General features: G+C 48.5%; 1 protein-coding gene across 1 annotated transcript in view; it reads right to left on the bottom strand.

Annotated features, from left to right (window-relative positions):
* Positions 1-21,494, bottom strand: part of LOC140195741 (WD repeat-containing protein 97-like) — a 150,176-nt gene that overhangs the window by 104,292 nt on the left and 24,390 nt on the right. Inside the window, exons 7-10 of the mRNA XM_072254446.1 lie at positions 17,638-17,786; positions 9,476-9,712; positions 7,975-8,065; positions 6,817-6,949 (exon numbers count right to left, since the gene is read on the bottom strand). Of these exons, the coding sequence (XP_072110547.1) occupies positions 6,817-6,949; positions 7,975-8,065; positions 9,476-9,712; positions 17,638-17,786 (610 nt within the window). The remainder of the gene's footprint in view (positions 1-6,816; positions 6,950-7,974; positions 8,066-9,475; positions 9,713-17,637; positions 17,787-21,494) is intronic.

Genomic DNA, 21,494 nt, shown 5'->3' with positions numbered 1-21,494 from the left:
TGTCTTATGAAAACAGGTTGAGTGAACTTGGCCTTTTCTCCTTGGAGCGACAGAGGATGAGAGGTGACCTGATAGGATTAACCAGTGACACTCTGAATACAATGCGGCAGGGAGTTCAGAAGCTTAATGGCCTTCTACAGGTCATGTTATCTACAGTACAAGTAATCAGGACACAAACAAGAGAAAATCTGCAGATGCTGGAAATCCAAGCAACACACAAAAAATGCTGGAGGAACCCAGCAGGCCAGGCAGCATCTCTGGAAAAGAGTATGTTTTGGGCCAAGACAATTCGGCAGGACTGGAGAAAAAAAGGTGAGGAGTAGATTTAAAAGGTGGGGGGTGGAGAGAAGGGAGGGAGAGACACAAGGCGATGGGTGAAACCTGGATGGGGGGAATGAAGTAAAGAGCTGGGAAGTTGATTGGTGAAAGAGATACAGGGCTGGAGAAGGGGGAGTCTGATAGGAGAGGACAGAAGGCCATGGAAGAAAGAATAGGGGGGGGAGGAGCACCAGAGGGAGGTGATTGGTAGGCGAGGAGATAAGGTGAGAGAGGGGAAAGGGGATGGGGAATGGTGAAGGGGGGGGGGGCATTACCAGAAGTTCGGGAAATCGATATTCATGCCATCAGGTTGGAGGCTAGTCGGACAGAATATAAGGTGTGGTAACTCCAGTGACGTAGATTAGGAGACTGCTCCATCTGCCAGAAAAAGCGGGATCTCCCAGTGGCCACCAATTTTAATTCCACTTCCCGTTCCCATTCCCATTCTGATACGTCCATCCATGGCCACACCCAGGTTGGAGGAAGAAATAGATTACCTGGGCTTGCGGAAGTGCTACACCTGCCCCTACACCACCTCCCTCACTTCCATTCAGGGACCCAAACAGTCCTTTCAGGTGAGGTGACACTTCACCTGAAAATCTGTTGGGGTCATCTGCTGTATCTGGTGCTCTCAAAGCAGCTTCCTCTACATTGGTGAGACCTGATGTAGATTGGGGAAGCACTTTGTTTTCAGATCTCCCCCTCCTCCTCCCACTTTCAAATCTCTTACTAGCTCTTCTTTTAGTTAGTCCTGACGAAGGGTCTCGGCTCAAAACGTCAACTGTACCTCTTCCTAGAGATGCCGCCTGGCCTGCTGCGTTCACCAGCAACTCTGATGTGTGTTCCTTCAAATAGAACACAGAACACAGAATAGTACAGCACAGTACAGGCCCTTCGGCCCACAATGTTGTGCCGACTCTCAAACCCTGCCTCCCATATAAACCCCACCTTAAATTCCTCCATATACCTGTCTAGTAGTCTCTTAAACTTCACTTGATCAGAGATTAAGGGAGCTAGGGCTTTACTCTTTGGAGAGAAGGAGGATGAGAGAAGACATGATAGAGGTGTACAAGATAATAAGGGGAATAGATAGAGTGGATAGCCAGTGCCTCTTCTCCAGGGCACCACTGCTCAATACAAGAGGACATGGCTTTGAGGTAAGGGGTGGGAAGTTCAAGGGAGATACTAGAGGAAGGTTTTTTACTCAGAGAGTGGTTGGTGCGTGGAATGCATTGCCTGAGTCAGTGGTGGAGGCAGATACACTAGTGAAGTTTAAGAGACTACTAGACAGGTATATGGAGGAATTTAAGGTGGAGGCTTATATGGGAGGCAGGGTTTGAGGGTCGGCACAACATTGTGGGCCGAAGGGCACCTGTACTGTGCTGTACTATTCTATGTTCTATGTTGGATCAGCCGTGATTGAATGGCAGAGCAGACTTGAGGGGCCAGATGGCCTAATTCTGCTCCAATGTCTTATGGTCTTATGGCTCCAAAAGGTCACCCCTCAATTTCAAGGCCGTGCCCTCAAGTTCTGGATAGCCCTACCAGAGTGAACATCCTCCCCACGCCCACCCTATCCAGCCCTTTCAACATTTGGTAGGTTTCAATGAGATCCCCCCCCCACCACCCGCATTCTTCTCAATTCCAGTGAGTACAGGCCCAAAGCTGCCAAACACTGCTCATATGTTAATCCCTTCATTCCCGGAATCATCCTCATAGACTCTCTCCAATGACAACACATCCTTTCTGAGATATAGGACACAAAACTGTCGACAATACCCCAAGACTAGTGTCCTATAAAGCCTCAGCATTATCTTCTTGCTTTTGTATTCTATGCCTCTTGAAATAAATGCCAACATAGCATTTGCCTGCTTCACCACTGAATCAACTGGTGAATTAACCTTCTGGGCTTCTTGAACAAAGACTACCAAGTCCATTTACCTCTCTGATGTTTGAACCTTCTCCCCATTTAGATAATAGTCCACACAGTTGTTCCTTTTACCAAGTGCATTATCATACATTTCCCAACACTGCATTCTAGTGGCCACTTTTTTGCCCATTCTTCCAATTTTTCTAAGTCCTGCTGCAATCGCTTTGCTTCCTCAGCACTACCTACCCCTCCACCTATCTTCGTATCATCCACAAACTTTGCCACAAACCCATCAATTCCATTATCTAAATCATTGACAAACAATGTGAAAAGTAGCGGTCCCAATACTGACCCCTGTGGAATACTACGAGTCTCCGGCAGCCAACCAGAAAAAGCCCCTTTTATTCCCACTTGCTGTCTCCTGCCTGTCAGCCATTCCACTATCCATGTCAGTATCTTTCCTGTAACACCATAGGATTTTATCTTGTTAAGTAGTCTCATGTAAGGCATCTTATCAAATGCCTTCTGAAAATCTAAGTAAGTGACATCCACTACCTCTCCTTTGTCCATCCTGCTTATTCCTGCCTCGAAAAACTCTAACAGATTTGTCAGGCAAGATTTCTGTTCACAAAAACCATGTTGATTTTGACTTATTTTATCATTAGTCTCCAAGTACCCCAAAACCTTGTCCTTAATAATGGACTCCAACACTTTCCCAACCACTGAGGTTAGACTAACCGACCTATAATTTCCTCTGTTTTGTCTTCTTCCCTTCTTAAAGAGCGGATTGACATTTGCGGATTCATATTGTAGACCTCGGGGACCATGCCAAAATCAAGTGATTCTTGAAAGATCATGACCAATGCATCGGTTATCTCTTCAGCAACCCCCTTCAGGACTCTGGGATGTCGTCCACCTGGCCCAGGTGACTTATCCACCTTAAGACCTTTAAGCTTGCCTCACACTTTTTCCTTTGTAGTAGCAATGACACTCACGGACCTCTGGCACACTGCTAATGTCTTCCACCATAAATACTGTGCCACGGTCCCGACCGTTGATTCCTCATATTCTCCTAATTCCCTTTTCCCCGTGTTCTCTTGGGCTCCTTGATTGCGGCACCTGATTCTCATCTAGACCTGCAGCATAAAAACCCCGGCTTTGCATCCACTCATCGCCAGATCAATGTTTCGGCCAGTGTGGTAATTCACATTCCCGGCTGCTTAGGATTGTGTATTCTAAGTTTTGTTTCAATACTGTTGTTTGCCTGTGTAACTCTGTCTCTCCGTGTCAAGAGAAGCATCGCCTGCCACCTGCCTTTCCGTTCATCCTGCTGTTTGCCGTTCAGCTCCAGCCACGCTCCGTGTCAAGATAAGTATTACCTGCCTCCTGCCTTTCCGTTCATCCTGCTGTTTGCCGTTCAGCTCCAGCCACGCTCCGTGTCAAGATAAGTATTGCCTGCCTCCTGCCTTTCCGTTCAGCTCCAGCCACGCTCCGTGTCAAGATGAGTATTACCTGCCTCCTGCCTTTCCGTTCATCCTCCTGTTTGCCGTTCAGCTCCAGCAACTCTATCTCCATGCCAGTGTCCTGCATTTGGGTTCACCCATTCTTTGCAACAGACTGAAGCAAAGAACTTATTCAGTTCATCTGCCATCCCCCATTACTACCTCACCAGCACCATTTTCCAGTGGTCCAATATCAACTCTCACCTCCCTTTTCTGCTTTACATAACTGAAAAAAACTTCTAGTATCCTGATTTTATGTTGTTGGCTAGTTTGCCCTCATATTTCACCTTTTCCCTTCTTATAGCTTTTTGAGTTGCCTTTTGTTAGATTTTAAAAGCTTCCCAATCATCCAACTCCCCCCTCACCTTTGCTACCTTGTGTGCCCTTTCCTTGGCTTTTAAGCAGTCCTTAACTTCCTTTGTCAGCCACGGTTGCCTACTGCTGCCATTTGAGAACTTCTTCCTCTGTGGAACATATCTGTCCTGCACCTTATGAACTATTCCCAGAAACGTCAGCCATCTCTGTTCTGTAATTATTCCCCCCAGTATCCCCTGCCAATCCATCTGGGCAAGCTCCTCTCTCATGCCTCTGTAGTTCCCTTTATTCCATTGTGGTACTGATACATGTGGCTTATGCTTCTCTCTCTCAAATTGCAATACGAATTCAATCATATTATGATCACTGCCTCCTAAGGGTTCCTTTACGTTAAGCTCCCTAATAAGATCTTGGTTATTACACAACACCCAATCTAAGCTAGCCTTTCCCCTTACAGGCTCAAGCACAAACTGCTCTGAAAAGCCATCTCATGGGCATTCAACAAATTCCCTATCTTCCGATTTGCCACCAACCTGATTTTCCCAATCACATTGCATTTTGAAGTCCCCCATTACAATTGTGTCATTATTCTTATTACATGCCTTTTCCAGCTCCCTTTGCAATCTCAATCTCACATTTTGGCTACTATTTGGAGGCCTATAAATGATTCCCATAACGGTTTTTTCACCCTAGCAGTTTCTTAACTCCACCCACAAAGATTCAACATTCTCTGACCCTATGTCACCTCTTACAAAAGATGTAATTCCATCTCTTACCAACATGGCACACCACTGCCTATGCCTTCCAGCCTGTCCTTTTGATTCAAAGTATATCCTTTGATGTTAAACTCCCAACTATGGCAGTATATGACCCCAACAGACTCACAGGTGAAGTGTCGCCTCACCTGGAAGAACTGTTTGGGGCCCTGAATGGTAGTGAAGGGGGAGATGTAGCACTTGTTCCACTAGCAAGGATAAGTGCCAGGAGGAAGACCAGTGGGGAGGGATGAATGGACAAGGGAGTCATGTAGGGAACAATCCCTACGGAAAGCAGAAAGTTGGGGGAGCTGTGGGGAGAGAAAGATGTGTTTGGTGGTGGGATCCCGTTGGAGGTGGCGGAAGTTTCAGAGAATTATGTGCTGGATGCGGAGACTGGTGGGGTAGTAGTTGTGGACAAGAGGAACCCTATCCCTGGTAGGATGGGAAGAGAATGAGGTAGGAGCAGACATGCATAAAATAGAAGAGATGCAGTTGAGGGCAGTGTTGATGGTGGAGGAAGGGAAGCCCCTTTCTTTGAAAGGGAAGGACATGTCCTTCATTCTAGAACGGAAAGCCTCATCCTGAGAGCAGATGCGGCAGAGATGGAGGAGAATAGAAAGAAGGGGATGGCATTTTTACAAGCCCCTACACCTTCTCCATCATTATCATCCGGGGCCACAAACAGTCCTTTCCGGCGAGGCAACATTTCACCTGTGAGTCTGTTGGGGTCAACTCTTGTGTTTGGTGCTCCCGGTGTGGTCTCTTATATATCGGTGAAACCCAACGTAGATTGGGAGGCCGCTTCACCAAGCATCTATGCTCCATCCGCCAGAACAAGCAGGATCTCCCAGTGGCCACCCATTTTAATTCCACTTCCCATTCTGATATGTCCATCCATAGCCTCCTCCACTGTCGTGATAAGGCCACACTTAGGTTGGAGGGACAACACCTTATATTCCATTAGGTAGCTGCCAACCTGATGGCATGAACCTCAATTTCTCAAACCTCTGCTAATGTCTCTTCACCATTTCCCATCCCCTTTTCCCTCCCTCAACTTATCTTCCTGCCCGCCCATCACCTCCCTCTGGTGGTCCTCCCCCCTTTTCTTTCTTCCATGGTCTTCTATCTCTTTCTCCAATCAACTTCCCAACTTTTTTCTTCATTCTCCACCCTCCAAGTTTCACCTATCATCTTGTGTTTCTCTCTCCCCTCCCCCACCTTTTAAATCTACTCCTCAGCTTTTTTTCTCCAGTCCTGCCAAAGGGTTTTGGCCCGAAATGTCGACTGTACTCTTGTCCTAGATACTGCCTGGCCTGCTGAGTTCCTCCAGCATTTTGTGTGTGTTACCACCAGGTTCAAGAACAGTTGCTACCCCTCACCATCAGGCTCTTATACGAAAGGGGATAACTACACTCATTCCATTTCTGGTGTCCCCACAACAGGTGGTCTCACTGTAAGGACTCTTTTATCTTGTTATTTCATGTTCTTGTTATTTACTGCTATTCATTTACATTTGCATTTGCAAAGGTTGTTGTCCATTGATCCTATTTAGACACATAGAAACGTAGAAAATCTACAGCCCGTTACAGGCCCTTCGGCCCACAATGTTGTGCTGACCATCTAACCTACTCTAGAAGCTGCCCAGAATTTCCCTACTGCATAGCCCTCTGTTTTTCTAAGCTCCACGTACCTATCTCAAGTCTCTTAAAAGACCCGATTGTATCCGCCTCCACCACCTTCGCTGGCAGTGCATTCCATGCATCCATCCTGTAATGTGATGTAGATTTCTATGTTCTATATTAATATTATATTCTGTCTTCAGATTTGATCTACCGAAATGAACCACTTCACACTTACTGTTATGGTTCTATAGATTTGCTAAATATGCTCGCAGGAAAAAGAATCTCAGGGTTGTATGTACTCTGATATTAAATTTTACTTTAAACTATCACCCAGTTATACAGTCACACACACACACACACACACACACACAGATATGCAGATTCACATACACGGTCAGTCACACGCACACTCTCTCTGCCTGCACTCATACCTGGAGCAGGTAGGACTGGGTCAGGTACTCATCACTGCTCATGCGATGAAGGTTCTTCTCAATGCCCAGCAGTAGGTCCCCCCGGCTGTTGCAGAACGAGATGCTGTTGGCAACAGCTTTCAGGTGAACAATTCTGTAAGTGTGACAGAGACCAGGAACTTTAAAAGGTCTGGTGAGGACACACATTTATGAACAACAATGGTGGGGGATAAGGTGTCAACATTTTAGGCCAAAGTCCTGTATCAAGATTCAATGGCTATGGACTCTATCAATGACAGTGGATAATATTGCCCGTTCTCCAGTCCTCTGTTAGTTCACCTGTCGCTAGAGAGGATACACAGATTTCTGTCAATGCCCCAGCAATCTCCTGCCTCACATCATAGAGTTATTACCCTACAACCATCAGGTTCCTGAACTGGTGTGGCTAACTTCATTAACCTCAACTCTGAACTGATTCTACAACCTACAGACTCACTTTCAAGGACACTTTACACCTCTTGTTCTCAGTATTATTTTGATTTGCAAAGTTAGAATTCTTTTGCACATCGGTTGTCTGTCAGTCTTTGCATTTTTATGCAAAGATTTTCATAAAATTCTATTCTAATTATTTCTTCCTGTAAAGCCCTCAAGACAATGAATCTCAGGGTTGTATATGATGATGTACTGTATATGTACTTTGATAATAAATTTACTTTGAACTTTGAGATGTATTCCATCAGGTCCTGGGGACATCCACTTTAAGATTTCTCTTTGGAGTGAAGGAGGATGAGTGGTCTTGCCAGAGGTGTACTACATGATAACCATCTCAGGTCAAGTGGATAGCTGGAAACTTTATCTAGGACAGAATGGCTAATATGAGAGGGCATAATTCTGAGGTATCTGGAGGAACGCATAGAGGAATGTCAGAGATAGGGTTTTTACACAGAGAGTGGTGGGTGCGTGGACATGTTATTTGGCACCAGAAGTATGGCACCATTAGCGGGCTGCCCCCAACACATCCTCAGACTGTGTTGGTCATTATGCCTTTGCTGTAAGTTCAGTGGAAGATTGCTCTCCTCATTCCATTGTCTGTACCTGCTGTGGGTACCAAGGACTGATGTGTACATTTATTCATCACAAAAGCTAGCAGTGTGATCCTGCCACAATGCGTCTCTGCACCTTATCAGCTGGTTCTTGTGGTCCCAAATGTTCAGCGCTCCTCCTCTGCAGATGGATGCAAATATCTTCAGCTCTGGACAAGAGCTCAACCCTGGGACACACAGAAATGGTTAACAGAGCAGCTGGTTCCGCAGTGCCCTGAGTATATAATAAATGAGTAAGGTTAAGGAACAGAGGTGGTTACATAGAACAGAGAGCTTAAACGGTATAGGCCCTCCAGTCCACAATGTTGTGCCAACCTTTTAACCTAACCTACACTAAGATGGATTTAAACCTTGCCTCCCACATAGCCCTCCATTTTTCTATCATCCATGTGTCTAAGAGTCAATTAAATCTCCCTAATGTACCTGCCTCTACAATCAGCCCTGGCAGGGTGTTCCACTTACACACCACTCTCTCTCTGTACAGAACCCATTTCTGACATCACCCCCATGCAGTGTTTTTTCTCTTTTCTCTCTCTCTCTCAATCCTATCTCTGACATCACCCCTTATGCAGTGTGCTCCACTCACCCACCACTCTCTGAGTAAAGAACCCATCTCTGACATCACCCCCTATGCATATCTCTCTCTCTCTCCTTCCCCCCGCCCCCACACACACACTCACACACCACCCATCTCTGGCATCCCCCCATGTACTTTCCTCCAATCGACGTTGGAGCATACATCCGCAGATCATCGAGTACTACAGCACAGAAACAGGCCCTTCGGCTGATCTAGTCCATGCCGAACTGTTATTGCCTAGTCCCATCAACCCACATCTGGGCCCTAACCCATTGACACCTCTCCTATCCAGGTACTCATCAAAACCTCTCTTAAATATCACAATTGAACCCTCATCCACCACTTTCACTGGCAGCTCATTCCACACTCATACCACCTGAGTGAAGAAGTTCCCCTTCAGGTTCTCCTCCAATATTTCATCTTTCACCCTTAACCCATGACCTCTAGTTGTAGTCTCACCCAACCTCAATGGAAAAACCCTGTTTTCATTTATCCTATCTATGCCCCTCATAATTTTGTATACCTCTATCAAATCTCCCCTCATTTTCCTACGTTCCAGTGCCCTAACCTTTTTAGTCTTTCCATGTAACACAGTTTCTCAAGTCCCTTTTGAAGGGTGTCCTGCCCTTGCACACTGGGGACCTAGGGTGGAGGGTACTCCATACAGCAGTGCCCTGTAACAAGTTGTTCAGGTTGTACACTGACGTCCCAGTCGCCTGTCCCTTCAGCAGACTGGAAGAGTTTATGTAGAGGTTTGCAAGGCCGCAGCCTCTATTCACATATCTGAGGAGGCTGCTCCTCGCCTTCTGGCTGAACTTTAGCCTCACCCTCTTCATCTTTTGTTCATCCAGTAGGCAGGGAAGACGATGTCTTACTTAACCTGCTCTTCAGACTGGCTAAGAGCTATCTAAGTGTCCTGGCAATTTTGGGGTTTGCTTGTGCTGTGTGACAGGACAGTGTAGATCTGTGGTGACGTGTGCTGACTCAGCCCTGGTCTTACCTGTGATCTCATCCTTGTGGTCGTGGTCTGGATGGTGGTCTCTGCGTAGCCGCTTCCTCACGTCGTACAGGACGATGGAGTGGACGGCCAAGACGCTGTTCTGAAGGGCCACGATGAATGCACTCTTCAGCAGGCACAGGTGGGTGGGGGTGTGGGCAGCAAAGAAGCTCATTAGAAGCGTAAGAGCGTCCCGGGCGAAAGGAAACACCCGCCACACATTCACCGCCTTGTCCAGACCTGAAACCAGTACCCATCTGTCAGTCTATGGTTATAGTATAAATTACACTGCCTCAGCTCTCTTGTCTCAGGGTGTATGGGGTGTCTAGGGAGGGATAGCACCTCTGGTGAAGGGGCTTGTTGTGCCCATTCTGCGGCAGCTCACTCACCTTTGGTCCCCACCGGACACTCAGATCTCACCTGTGACTCCGAGTAGCTGTCTGTAGGTGACAGCAGCCACACCCTGGTACACGACTTCGACGGTCGGGCTAAACCAGGTGAGGCTAGCTGGCCGGCCTCTTATCCCGGTGAGATAGGGAAATGCCTAATCTAGCATGCAAAGTCAGCTGCAGCAGAATGGATCTGCAATGAGATCCAGTGGCCAGGAAGGTGGCTCTGCAACACACCATAGAGAGCGAAGGGCACGACAAAGCACAGAAGTCATGGTCACCCACTGCAACCAAAGAAGGCTCCATACCACTGGACCTGGACATCCAATGTCGAAAGAGTGGATCTGCCCCAGTGCAAAGGCGTTTCCACTTTAAAAACTCTCCTGCACAGGTTTCCTGTGATTGTTGCGTATGATAGACAACCACCAATCTTGTCTCTGATTGTTGTGACTCTTCCTCCCCTCCCAGCACATCACGGGAACTGCCTTCCCCTCTCAGCACATCAGTTAAACCTGTCTTCCATCCCAGCATATCAGGGGAACTGACTTCCCCTCCCAGCACATCAGGGGAACTGGCTTCCCCTCCCAGTACTTCACAGGGACTGGTCTCCCCGCAACTCCACCAAACTTGGGTACAAAAGGATGGTTGGGCTTTGGGCCAGCAACCCCATCCCCTAAGAATCCAGTGCTGCAGAAAAGCTAACAAAAGCTCCAAAGATCTCATTCCTGGGAGAGGAAGGATCTTTGAAGATGGTTTACACCTGGGGACAACTCAAAAAGCAGGCCCAGGACAGAGGACTCTGGTGGCCTAGGTCCCAGCAGGGGTGATGGGTTCAAGAAGGAAAAGAAGAAACCTCCCCTCCCATCACATCATGGGGACCAGCCTCCCATCTCAGTGCATCTTGGAACTAATAGTACATTCCGGATGCAAGTATGACACCTCCAGAGAACAGAGCCTGAAAAAGAGACATTTATCCTGTTTCTGTTTCTATGTGACAGCTGGGTTTCAGCCCATGGTGATGCACATCCTCCTATATCTTATGTTCCTAATTCGTGCACCAGATGGTAATATGGCACCTTGTTAAACACCTTTGGAAATCTAATTACATTACATCTGCAGGTTCCCCTCTATAAACTCTTCCAATTACATTCTCAAATAATTTAGGGAAAAAAAATTTCAGAAATGATTTTACCTTTCACAAACTTATTCTGACCAGGTTTGATTATATTTAGCCTTCCTAAATTATTAGTTAGTTCCTCCATTGCTGACTTTAGCATTTTGCCAACAATCATAGTAACAAAATATAGCAAGATACTATATTTAACTAGGAGTTTAAGCAGACTTGGCAGGTCACTAAATATTCTCCCATATTTCTACAAATGTATCGTAGAGAGCGTTCTAACTGGTTACATCACCTTCTGGTATGGTGGGGCCACTGCACGGGATCGTAAAAAGCAGCATCCATCATTAAGGACCCCTAATACCCAGGACATGCCCTCTTCTCATTGCCACCATCAGGGAGGTGGTACAGGAGCGTGAAGGCACCCACTCAATATTCCAGCTTCTTCCCCCTCCCCATCGGGTTTCTGAACGGACAATGAACCCATGAACACTACCTCACTAACTTTTTTCTTGTTTTGCTCTCTTTTGCACTACTTATTTAATTATAGAAAAACTGCAAAATAACATACTTTATTATATGTTCAACAAAATTAAACCTGCTTCCATTAGATGTTAAACTGACCTGTCTAATTTCTTGCCCCCTTTTGAAACAAGGGTGTCCCATAAGCTGATTTCCAATCTTCTGGTGCCCACTCAGAATTTAACAAGTTTTTTAAAATCTTCAACCCATGGATCCCCAATCTCTGAAGGAATCCCCATTAAAACCTCTGGTCAGGACAATGTGTACCCAGTGTTTTTCCCATCATCTGTCCCTTCGAGGTTCCGTAATATTTATCACTTGTGTTTGAGAGTATTGCAAGTTCCTCCAGGTTACTGTTGGATTGCAGAGCCGAATTATTATTTTTGTAACGCACACAAAATGCTGGTGAAACGCAGCAGGCCAGGCAGCATCTATTGGAAGAGGTACAGTTGACATTTCGGTCCTGAGGAAGGGTCTCGGCCCGAAACATCGGCTGTACCTCTTCCAATAGATGCTGCCTGGCCTGCTGCGTCCCATCAGCATTTTGTGTGTGTTGCTTGAATTCCAGCATCTGCAGATTTCCTCAGGTTTGTTATTTTTGTTGTAGTTTAACATTTCCTTGCTTGGTTGTATGTGTATTTTTATATAATCACCTATATAATTGTTCAGTGGATTTTCCAGTATTTATGGTACAATTACTTCTGTTTTTTCGAGAAACTTCTTAGTTTACAGTATCAGGCTTCACACCAGTGGAATCTGACTATCTTATAGATTAATTGTTATCACTCGATTTGTGTTATCTCTCATCTGAATAAAAGTCAACCACAACTATATGTTCCTTTGTATTTTTTTTATTCATTTGGCTCCTTTTTGTTGTTTATTTTCTGCTCTTGTACCACTTAAAACTTATTGCTCCCAATTATCAGAAAAGCCTCTGGATCTAACGTATTGTTGGGGATATTTGCAGTGTCTCCACAATGAAGACTGATGTAAAAACTGTCTATCTTTGTTTGCTATCATTATTACAACAGCTTCATTCTCGTGAGATCACAGCCTGCTCATGGTCCTACTCCCATCAACGAGGAGGCTACGTAGCAACCACGTTAGGACCACCAGATTCAAACAGTTACTTTCCCCGAGCAGCAAGGCTGATCAACACCTTCACCCACTAACACATCCCATCACACCCCCAACCACCACCACTTTAACATTTCCTGTCAGAGTCACCTTATGTACACCCCTGTGCCTAGCATCACTTTATGGATGTACAGTCATTGTATATGTACTTATTGTTTTTTTAACTATCCTGTTCCTTACATGAAGGGAGAAGCCTAACTCACATGTATCAGTATCACAATGGAGTAAAGGGAATCACAGAGGCATGAGAGAGGAGCTTGCCCAGGTGGATTGGAAGGGAACACTGGCAGGGATGATGGCAGAACAGAGGTGGCTGACGTATCTGGGAATAGTTCACAGGCACAGGACAGATATGTCCCACAGAAGAACAAGTTCTCAAATGGCAGGGCAGGGCAACCGTGGCAGACAAGGGAAGTTACGGACAGCATAAGAGCCAAGGAAAGGGCATATAAGGTAGCAAAAGTGAGTAGGAAGTTGGCTGATTGCTAAGCTTTTAAAATCCAACAAAAGAATTGAATTGAAGTTATTTCTGACATCCTTCATAAATATGAGTAAAAATGTTTACATTACATTTCCATCTAAATGTGCAATGTGCAATTTATAGCAATTTGTAATAAATTGTATGTACAACAGGACAGTCAGTATAACATAGAAATACAATTGTATCAGCGTGAATTCATCAATCTGATAGCCTGGTGGAAGAAGCTGTCCCGGAGCCTGTTGGTCCTGGCTTTATGAAATACGAGGGAATACTAGCCAATCATATAAAGCAGGATACTAGAAGTTTTTTTCAGTTATATAATGAATAAAAGGGAGGTGAGAGTTGATATTGGACCACTGTAAAATGATGCTGGTGAGGTAGTAATGGGGGACAAAGAAATGGCAGATAAATTGAATAAGTACTTTGCTTCAGTCTTCACTGTGGAAGACACAAGCAGTGTGCCAGAGTCACTGAGTGTCAGGGAGCAGGAGTGAGTGCCATTGGTATCACAAAGGAAAAAGTGCCAGACAAACTGAAAGGTCTTAAGGTGAATAAATCACCTGGTCCAGAGTCCTGAGGGAGGTTGCTGAAGAGATAACGGATGCATTGGTCGTGATCTTTCAAGAATCACTTGATTATGGCATAGACCCAGAGGACTGGAAGATTGCAAGTGTCACTCACTCTTTAAGAAGCAAGAAAGACAAAAGAAAGGAAATTATAGGCTAGTTAGCCTAACCTCAGTGGTTAGGAAAGTGTTGGAGTCCATTATTAAGGACAAGGTTTCGGGGTACTTGGAAACTAATGATAAAATAAGTCAAAGTCAGCATGGTTTCTGTGAAGCAAAATCTTGCCTGACAAAAATGTTAGAATTCTTCGAGGAAGTAACAAGCAGGGGGGACAAAGGAGAGGCAGTGGATGTCATTTACTTGGATTTTCAGGAGGTATTTGATAAGGTGCCTCACATGAGGCTGCTTAACAAGTTAAAATCCTATGGTGTTACAGGAAAGATAATGGCATGGATAGACGAATGGCTGACAGACAGGAGGCAGAGAGTGGGGAATAAAGGGATCCTTTTCTGGTTGGTTGCCAGTGACTAGTGATGTTCCTCAGGGATCAGTATTGGGACCGCTGCTTTTCATATTATTTGTCAGTGATTTGGATAGTGGAGTTGATGGCTTTGTGGCAAAGTTTGTGGATGATACAAAGACAGGTGGAGGGGTAGGTAGTGCTAAGGAAGCAATGCGATTGCAGCAGGACTTAGACAAATTGGGAGAATGGGCAAAAATGTGGCAAATGGAATACAGTGTTGGGAAATGTATCATAATGCATTTTGGTAAAAGGAGTAATAGTGTGGACTATTATTTAAATGGAGAGAAAATTCAAACATCAGGGGTGTAGAGGGACTTAGGAGTCCCAGAAGGTTAATTCATAGGTTGAGTCTGTGGTAAAGAAGGCAAATGAAATGTTAGCATTTATTTCAAGAGGAATAGAATATAAAAACAAGGAGATAATGCTGAAGCGTTATAAGACAGATCAGGCCACACTTGGATTATTGTCAACAGTTTTGGGTTCCTTATCTCAGAAAGGATGTGTTGTCATTGGAGGGAGTCCAGAGGAGGTTCACGAGGATGATTCTGGGAATGAATGGGTTAATATATGAGGAGCGTTTGGCAGCTTTAAGCCTGTACTGACCGGAATTTAGAAGAATGCCAAACCTACCAAATGTTGAAAGGGCTAGATAAGATGGATGTGGAGAGGATGTTTCCTCTGGTGGGGGTATCCAGAACTAGAGGGTACAGCCTCAAAATTGAGGGGTGACCTTTTGGAACAGAAATAAGGAGGAACTTTTTTTACCCAAAGAGTGGTGAATCTGTGGAATGCTCTGCCACAGACTGCGGTGGAGGCCAAATCCGTGGGTATATTTAAAGCGGAAATTGATAGATTCCTGATGGGTCAGAGCATCAAGAGATATGGTGAGAGAGCAGGCGAATGGGGTTGAATGGGATCTGGAATCGGCTATGATAAAATGGCGGAGCGGACTTGATGGGCTGAATGGCCTAATTCTGCTCCAATATCTTATGGTCTTATGGTTTTGTGTTTTTGTGCTGCATTGGATCCAGAGTAACAATTATTTTGTTCTCCTTTACTGGAAATTACATTGAACAATCTTAAATCCCACACTTATCTTCACCGTCCACCTCCTCTGTCTATCTCTATTGAAAATCCTACTCCTTATTTTCAGATTATGCACAAGCTTACTCAAAAATTAATTTTTCTCCCTCACTGTTAGATTCCAAAATCCTTGCAGTCTCCTGTCAATAAGCAGCCATTTTGTAGGCCCAAGTTTCTAATTTAAAATTAACCTTAAAACTTTTGTTATCTGTAGATTGTACTTCTTTCTCATAGAATAGCTCTCTCTAAGTGGGATAAATTCCTGATAAATTACTTTGGTAAGGAAGGCATTGGTGTCATGCTTGCCTTTATCAGTCGAGGCAATGAGTTCAAGAACTGGGAAGTTATGTTGCAGCTTTGTAAAACGCCAGTTAGGCTGCATCTGGAGAATTGCATCCAATTCTGCTCACCTCATCGTAGCGAGATGTGGAGCCGTTGGAGAGGGGGCAGAAGAGGTCACCAGGATGCTGCCTGGATCTGTCAGGAGAAGTTGAACAAATTTGAATTGTTTCCTCTGGAGTGGTGGAAGCTAAGGGGAGATCTGATGGAGGTTTCTAAGATTATGAGAGGCACAGATAGAAGGATCCCACCCACTCTGCTCATGGGTTGTTTGCCTCACTCTCATCACTCTCTACGTCGCAACCATGCCAGAACAAGACTCAAAACAGATACTTTCCCCACCCACTGACCCACCCCTCCACTTCCCCAACCACCTCAATTTATCATTTCCTGTCAGAGTCACCCTATGTACAGACATTCCTGTGCCTAGCATCACCTTATGGACATATAATCAATGTTCTGTATATAAGTTATAGAGTCATCAAAAACTACAGCACACAGCAGCCCTTCAGCCCATCTAGACCATGCTAACCCATTTAAACTGTCTAGTCCTATCGACCTGCACCTTGACCATAGCCCTTCATACCCCTCCCGTTAATGTACTTATTCAAACTTCTCTTACTTCCACTGGCAGCTCGATCCACACTCTCACCGCCCTCAGAGTGAAGAAATTCCCTTTCAATATTTCACCTGTCACCTTTAACCCATGACCTCTAGCTGTAGTCTTACCCAACCTCAGTGGAAAGTCACAAACACAATAAAATCTGCAGATGCTGGAAATCCAAGCAACACACACAAACTGCTGGAGGAACTCAGCAGGCCAGGCAGCTTCTGTGGGAAAGAATAAACAGTCGACGTTTTGGGCTGAGACCCTTCATCAGGACATATGAGCGTTGTGTTGTGTTTCCTAGTGTAAAGTCCACGGCCTCCTCGACTGCCACAATGAGGCCACACTCAGGGTGGAGAAGCAACACCTTATATTCCATCTGGGTAGCCTCCAATCTGATAGCATGAACATTGATTTCTCGAACGTCCCTTCACCACTCCCTCTCTCACCTTGTCTCCATACCTGCCCGTCACCTCTCTCTGATGCTCTCCTCCTTCCCTTTAGTTCATGGTCTTTGCTCTTCTCCTATCACATTCCCGTTTCTCCAGCCCTGTATCTCTTTCACCAATCAGCTTCCCAGCTCCTTACTTCACCCCTCTCCTACTCCAGATTTCATCTATCACCTACGACTGTGTATTTCTTCCTCCCGTCTCCCACCTTCTCACTCTGACTTCCCTTTCTTTCCAGTCCTGATGAAGGTCTCGGCCCAAAACATCAACAGTTTACCTTCTCCAGAGATGCTGCCTGGCCTGCTGAGCTCCTCCAGCATTTTGTTGCGCAGCTCAATGGAAGATGTCTGCTTGCATTTACCCTACCTATGCCCCTCATATATACCATATCTTTTTCTATTTATTGTATTTATTTATTATTCTGCTCTTTATCTCGTTGCATTTTTTGTGCCGCATTGGATCTGGAGCAACAATTATTTTGTTCCCTTTTACTCCTGTGCCCTCCAAGAGGACCACAACTTGTCATGGTTTGGGGACTTGCGTGCCTCAATGAACCAGAGGGCTATGGTGGCTGGAGTCAGGGTTTTATGCTTTGGCTCTTGGTAGGGTGACCCATGTTGAACCGGTCAAAGGGTAGAGGCCAGGCCAAGAGTAGTCCACTGGTCCTCCAGGTTCAGGAGTTCAACTCAGGACTAACAATCCCGACTGATCAAAAAAAACTGATATGGAAACAGCAATGAAGGATACTTCTACACCAATGTGCTGTGGTTTTCCTGAGTCTCCACCAGGCACTAGCATGCCGGAGGGGTAGTGAAATCGGAAAAAGGAAGCCCTGGATTCTGCCAGAGATGGAGGACCTTCATTGCTACCCCAAATGCCAGGGCGTAGCATGCAGTAAGCTACACTTGTGTACAGGAAATGAATTAAACAATCTCAAATGAATGCACACCTGATGAGAAGAGGCGTTGGTTACTGGGGTCCGGAACCAGGGTCAGCACTCGGGCAGAGTCGTGAGCTGGTACTGTGTACTGAGTGGTTCCCGAACTCCAGTCCAGCACCGACAGCAATCCATTCTCGTGGCCAGTTATCACCAGGTACCTTCCATACAGGAAACAGAGACAGGGGCCTGTCAGCAGACCGTCCAGAACTCACTCACACCAGTCCCTCCCCGCTTCCCTCAATTCAGTGCTGTCAAACCACTGGACTTTACTGAGACTGCAGCCACGGAGTGCTCCACTGTGGGAGGGGCGGTACCGAGGGAGGGTCACACTGTGGGGGGTGGTACCGAGGGAGGGTCACACTGTGGGAGGGGCGGTACCGAGGGAGGGTCACACTGTGGGAGGGGTGGTACCGAGGGAGGGTCACACTGTGGGAGGGGTGGTAATGAGGGAAGGTCACACTGTGGGAGGGGCGGTACCGAGGGAGAGTCACACTGTGGGAGGGGCGGTACCGAGGGAGAGTCACACTGTGGGAGGGGTGGTAATGAGGGAAGGTCACACTGTGGGAGGGGCAGTACCAAGGGAGAGTCACACTGTGGGAGGGGTGGTACCGAGGGAGGGTCTCACTGTGGGAGGGGTGGTACCGAGGGAGGGTCTCACTGTGGGAGGGGTGGTACCGAGGGAGGGTCTCACTGTGGGAGGGGGTGGTACCGAGGGAGGGTCACAGTGGGAGGGGTGGTACTGAGGGAGGGTCACACTGTAGGAGGGGTGGTACAGAGGGAGGGTTACACTGTGGGAGGGGTGGTACTGAGGGAGGGTCACACTGTGGGAGGGGTGGTACTGAGGGAGGTCACACTGAGGGAGGGGTGGTACTGAGGGAGGTCACACTGAGGGAGGGGTGGTACTGAGGGAGGTCACACTGTGGAAGGGGTGGTACTGAGGGAGGGTCACACTGTGGAAGGGGTGGTACTGAGGGAGGTCACACTGAGGGAGGGGTGGTACTGAGGGAGGGTCATGGTGTGGGAGGGGTGGTACTGAGGGAGGTCAAATGGTGGAAGGGGTGGTACTGAGGAAGAGTCACACTGTGGGAGGGGTGGTACTGAGGGAGGTCACACTGTGGGAGGGGTGGTACTGAGGAAGAGTCACACTGTGGGAGGGGTGGTACCAAGGGGGGTGGTCACACTACAGGAGGGGTGGTACTGAGGGAGGGTCATACTGTGGGAGGGGCGGTACCGAGGGAGAGTCACACTGTGGGAGGGGTGGTACTGAGGGAGGGTCACACTGTGGGAGTTGTGGTACCGAGGGAGAGTCACACTGTGGGAGGGGTGGTACCGAGGGAGGGGTGGTACTGAGGGAGGGTCACACTGTGGGAGGGGGTGGTACCGAGGGAGGGTCACAGTGGGAGGGGTGGTACTGAGGGAGGGTCACACTGTAGGAGGGGTGGTACTGAGGGAGGGTCACACTGTGGGAGGGGTGGTACTGAGGGAGGTCACACTGAGGGAGGGGTGGTACTGAGGGTCATGGTGTGGGAGGGGTGGTACGGAGGGAGGGTCACACTGAGGGAGGGGTGGTACTGAGGGAGGGTCATGGTGTGGGAGGGGTGGTACTGAGGGAGGTCAAATGGTGGAAGGGGTGGTACTGAGGAAGAGTCACACTGTGGGAGGGGTGGTACTGAGGGAGGTCACACTGTGGGAGGGGTGGTACTGAGGAAGAGTCACACTGTGGGAGGGGTGGTACCGAGGGGGGTGGTCACACTACAGGAGGGGTGGTACTGAGGGAGGGTCATACTGTGGGAGGGGCGGTACCGAGGGAGAGTCACACTGTGGGAGGGGTGGTACTGAGGGAGGGTCACACTGTGGGAGTTGTGGTACCGAGGGAGAGTCACACTGTGGGAGGGGTGGTACCGAGGGAGGGGTGGTACTGAGGGAGGGTCACACTGTGGGAGGGGGTGGTACCGAGGGAGGGTCACAGTGGGAGGGGTGGTACTGAGGGAGGGTCACACTGTAGGAGGGGTGGTACTGAGGGAGGGTCACACTGTAGGAGGGGTGGTACTGAGGGAGGGTCACACTGTGGGAGTGGTGGTACTGAGGGAGGTCACACTGAGGGAGGGGTGGTACTGAGGGTCATGGTGTGGAAGGGGTGGTACGGAGGGAGGGTCACACTGTGGGAGGGGCGGTACTGAGGGAGGGTCATGGTGTGGGAGAGGTGGTACTGAGGGAGGTTACACTGTGGAAGGGGTGGTACTGAGGAACAGTCACACTGTGGGAGGGGTGGTACTGAGGGAGGTCACACTGAGGGAGGGTCACGGTGTGGGAGGGGTGGTACTGAGGGAGGTCACACTGTGGAAGGGGTGGTACTGAGGAAGAGTCACACTGTGGGAGGGGTGGTACTGAGGGGGGGGTCACACTATGGGAGGGGTGGTACCGAGGGGGGGTCACACTACAGGAGGGGTGGTACTGAGGGAGGGTCATACTGTGGGAGGGGCAGTACCGAGGGAGAGTCACACTGTGGGAGGGGTGGTACTGAGGGGGGGGTCAACACTACGGGAGGGGTGGTACTGAGGGAGGGTCATACTGTGGGAGGGGCGGTACCGAGGGAGGGTCACACTGTGGGAGGGGTGGTACTGAGGGAGGGTCACACCGTGGGAGGGGCGGTACTGAGGGAGGGTCACACTGTGGGAGGGGTGGTACTGAGGGAGGTCACACTGTGGGAGGGGTGGTACTGAGGGAGGTCACACTGTGGGAGGGGTGGTACTGAGGGGGGGATCACACTACGGGAGGGGTGGTACCAAGGGGGGGGGGTCACACTACGGGAGGGGTGGTACCGAGAGTCACACTGTGGGAGGGGTGGTACTGAGGGCGGGTCACACTGTGGGAGGGGTGGTACTGAGGGAGGGTCACACTGTGGGAAGGGTGGTACTGAGGGGGGGTCACACTGTGGGAGAGGTGGTCATGAGGGGGGGTCAAACTGTGGGAGGGTGGTACTGAGGGAGGGTCACACTGTGGGAGTTGTGGTACCGAGGGAGAGTCACACTGTGGGAGGGGTGGTACCGAGGGAGGGTCACACTGTGGGAGGGGTGGTACTGAGGGAGGGTCACACTGTGGGAGGGGTGGTAATGAGGGAAGGTCACACTGTGGGAGGGGTGGTACCGAGGGAGGGTCTCACTGTGGGAGGAGTGGTACCGAGGGAGGGAGGGTCACACTGTGGGAGGGGTGGTACCGAGGGAGGGAGGGTCACACTGTGGGAGGGGGTGGTACCGAGGGAGGGTCACAGTGGGAGGGGTGGTACTAAGGGAGGGTCACACTGTGGGAGTGGTGGTACTGAGGGAGGTCACTCTGAGGGAGGGGTGGTACTGAGGGAGGGTCATGGTGTGGGAGGGGTGGTACGGAGGGAGGGGTGGTACTGAGGGAGGGTCACACCGTGGGAGGGGCGGTACTGAGGGAGGGTCACACTGTGGGAGGGGTGGTACTGAGGGGGGGATCACACTACCGGAGGGGTGGTACCAAGGGGGGGGTCACACTACGGGAGGGGTGGTACCGAGAGTCACACTGTGGGAGGGGTGGTACTGAGGGAGGGTCACACCGTGGGAGGGGTGGTACCGAGGGAGGGTCACAGTGGGAGGGATGGTACTGAGGGAGGGTCACACTGTGCGAGGGGTGGTACTGAGGGAGGGTCACACTGAGGGAGGGGTGGTACTGAGGGAGGGTCACACTGAGGGAGGGGTGGTACTGAGGAGAGGTCACACTGTGGGAGGGGGTGGTACCGAGGGAGGGTCACACTGTGGGAGGGGTGGTACTCAGGGAGGGTCACACTGAGGGAGGGGTGGTACCGAGGGAGGGTCACACTGAGGGAGGAGTGGTACCGAGGG

Source organism: Mobula birostris, chromosome 3, assembly GCF_030028105.1.
Source record: "Mobula birostris isolate sMobBir1 chromosome 3, sMobBir1.hap1, whole genome shotgun sequence".
NCBI lineage: Eukaryota > Metazoa > Chordata > Chondrichthyes > Myliobatiformes > Myliobatidae > Mobula > Mobula birostris.
Note: the sequence above shows the minus strand (reverse complement) of the source record. Positions and strands in the feature narration are given on the sequence as shown.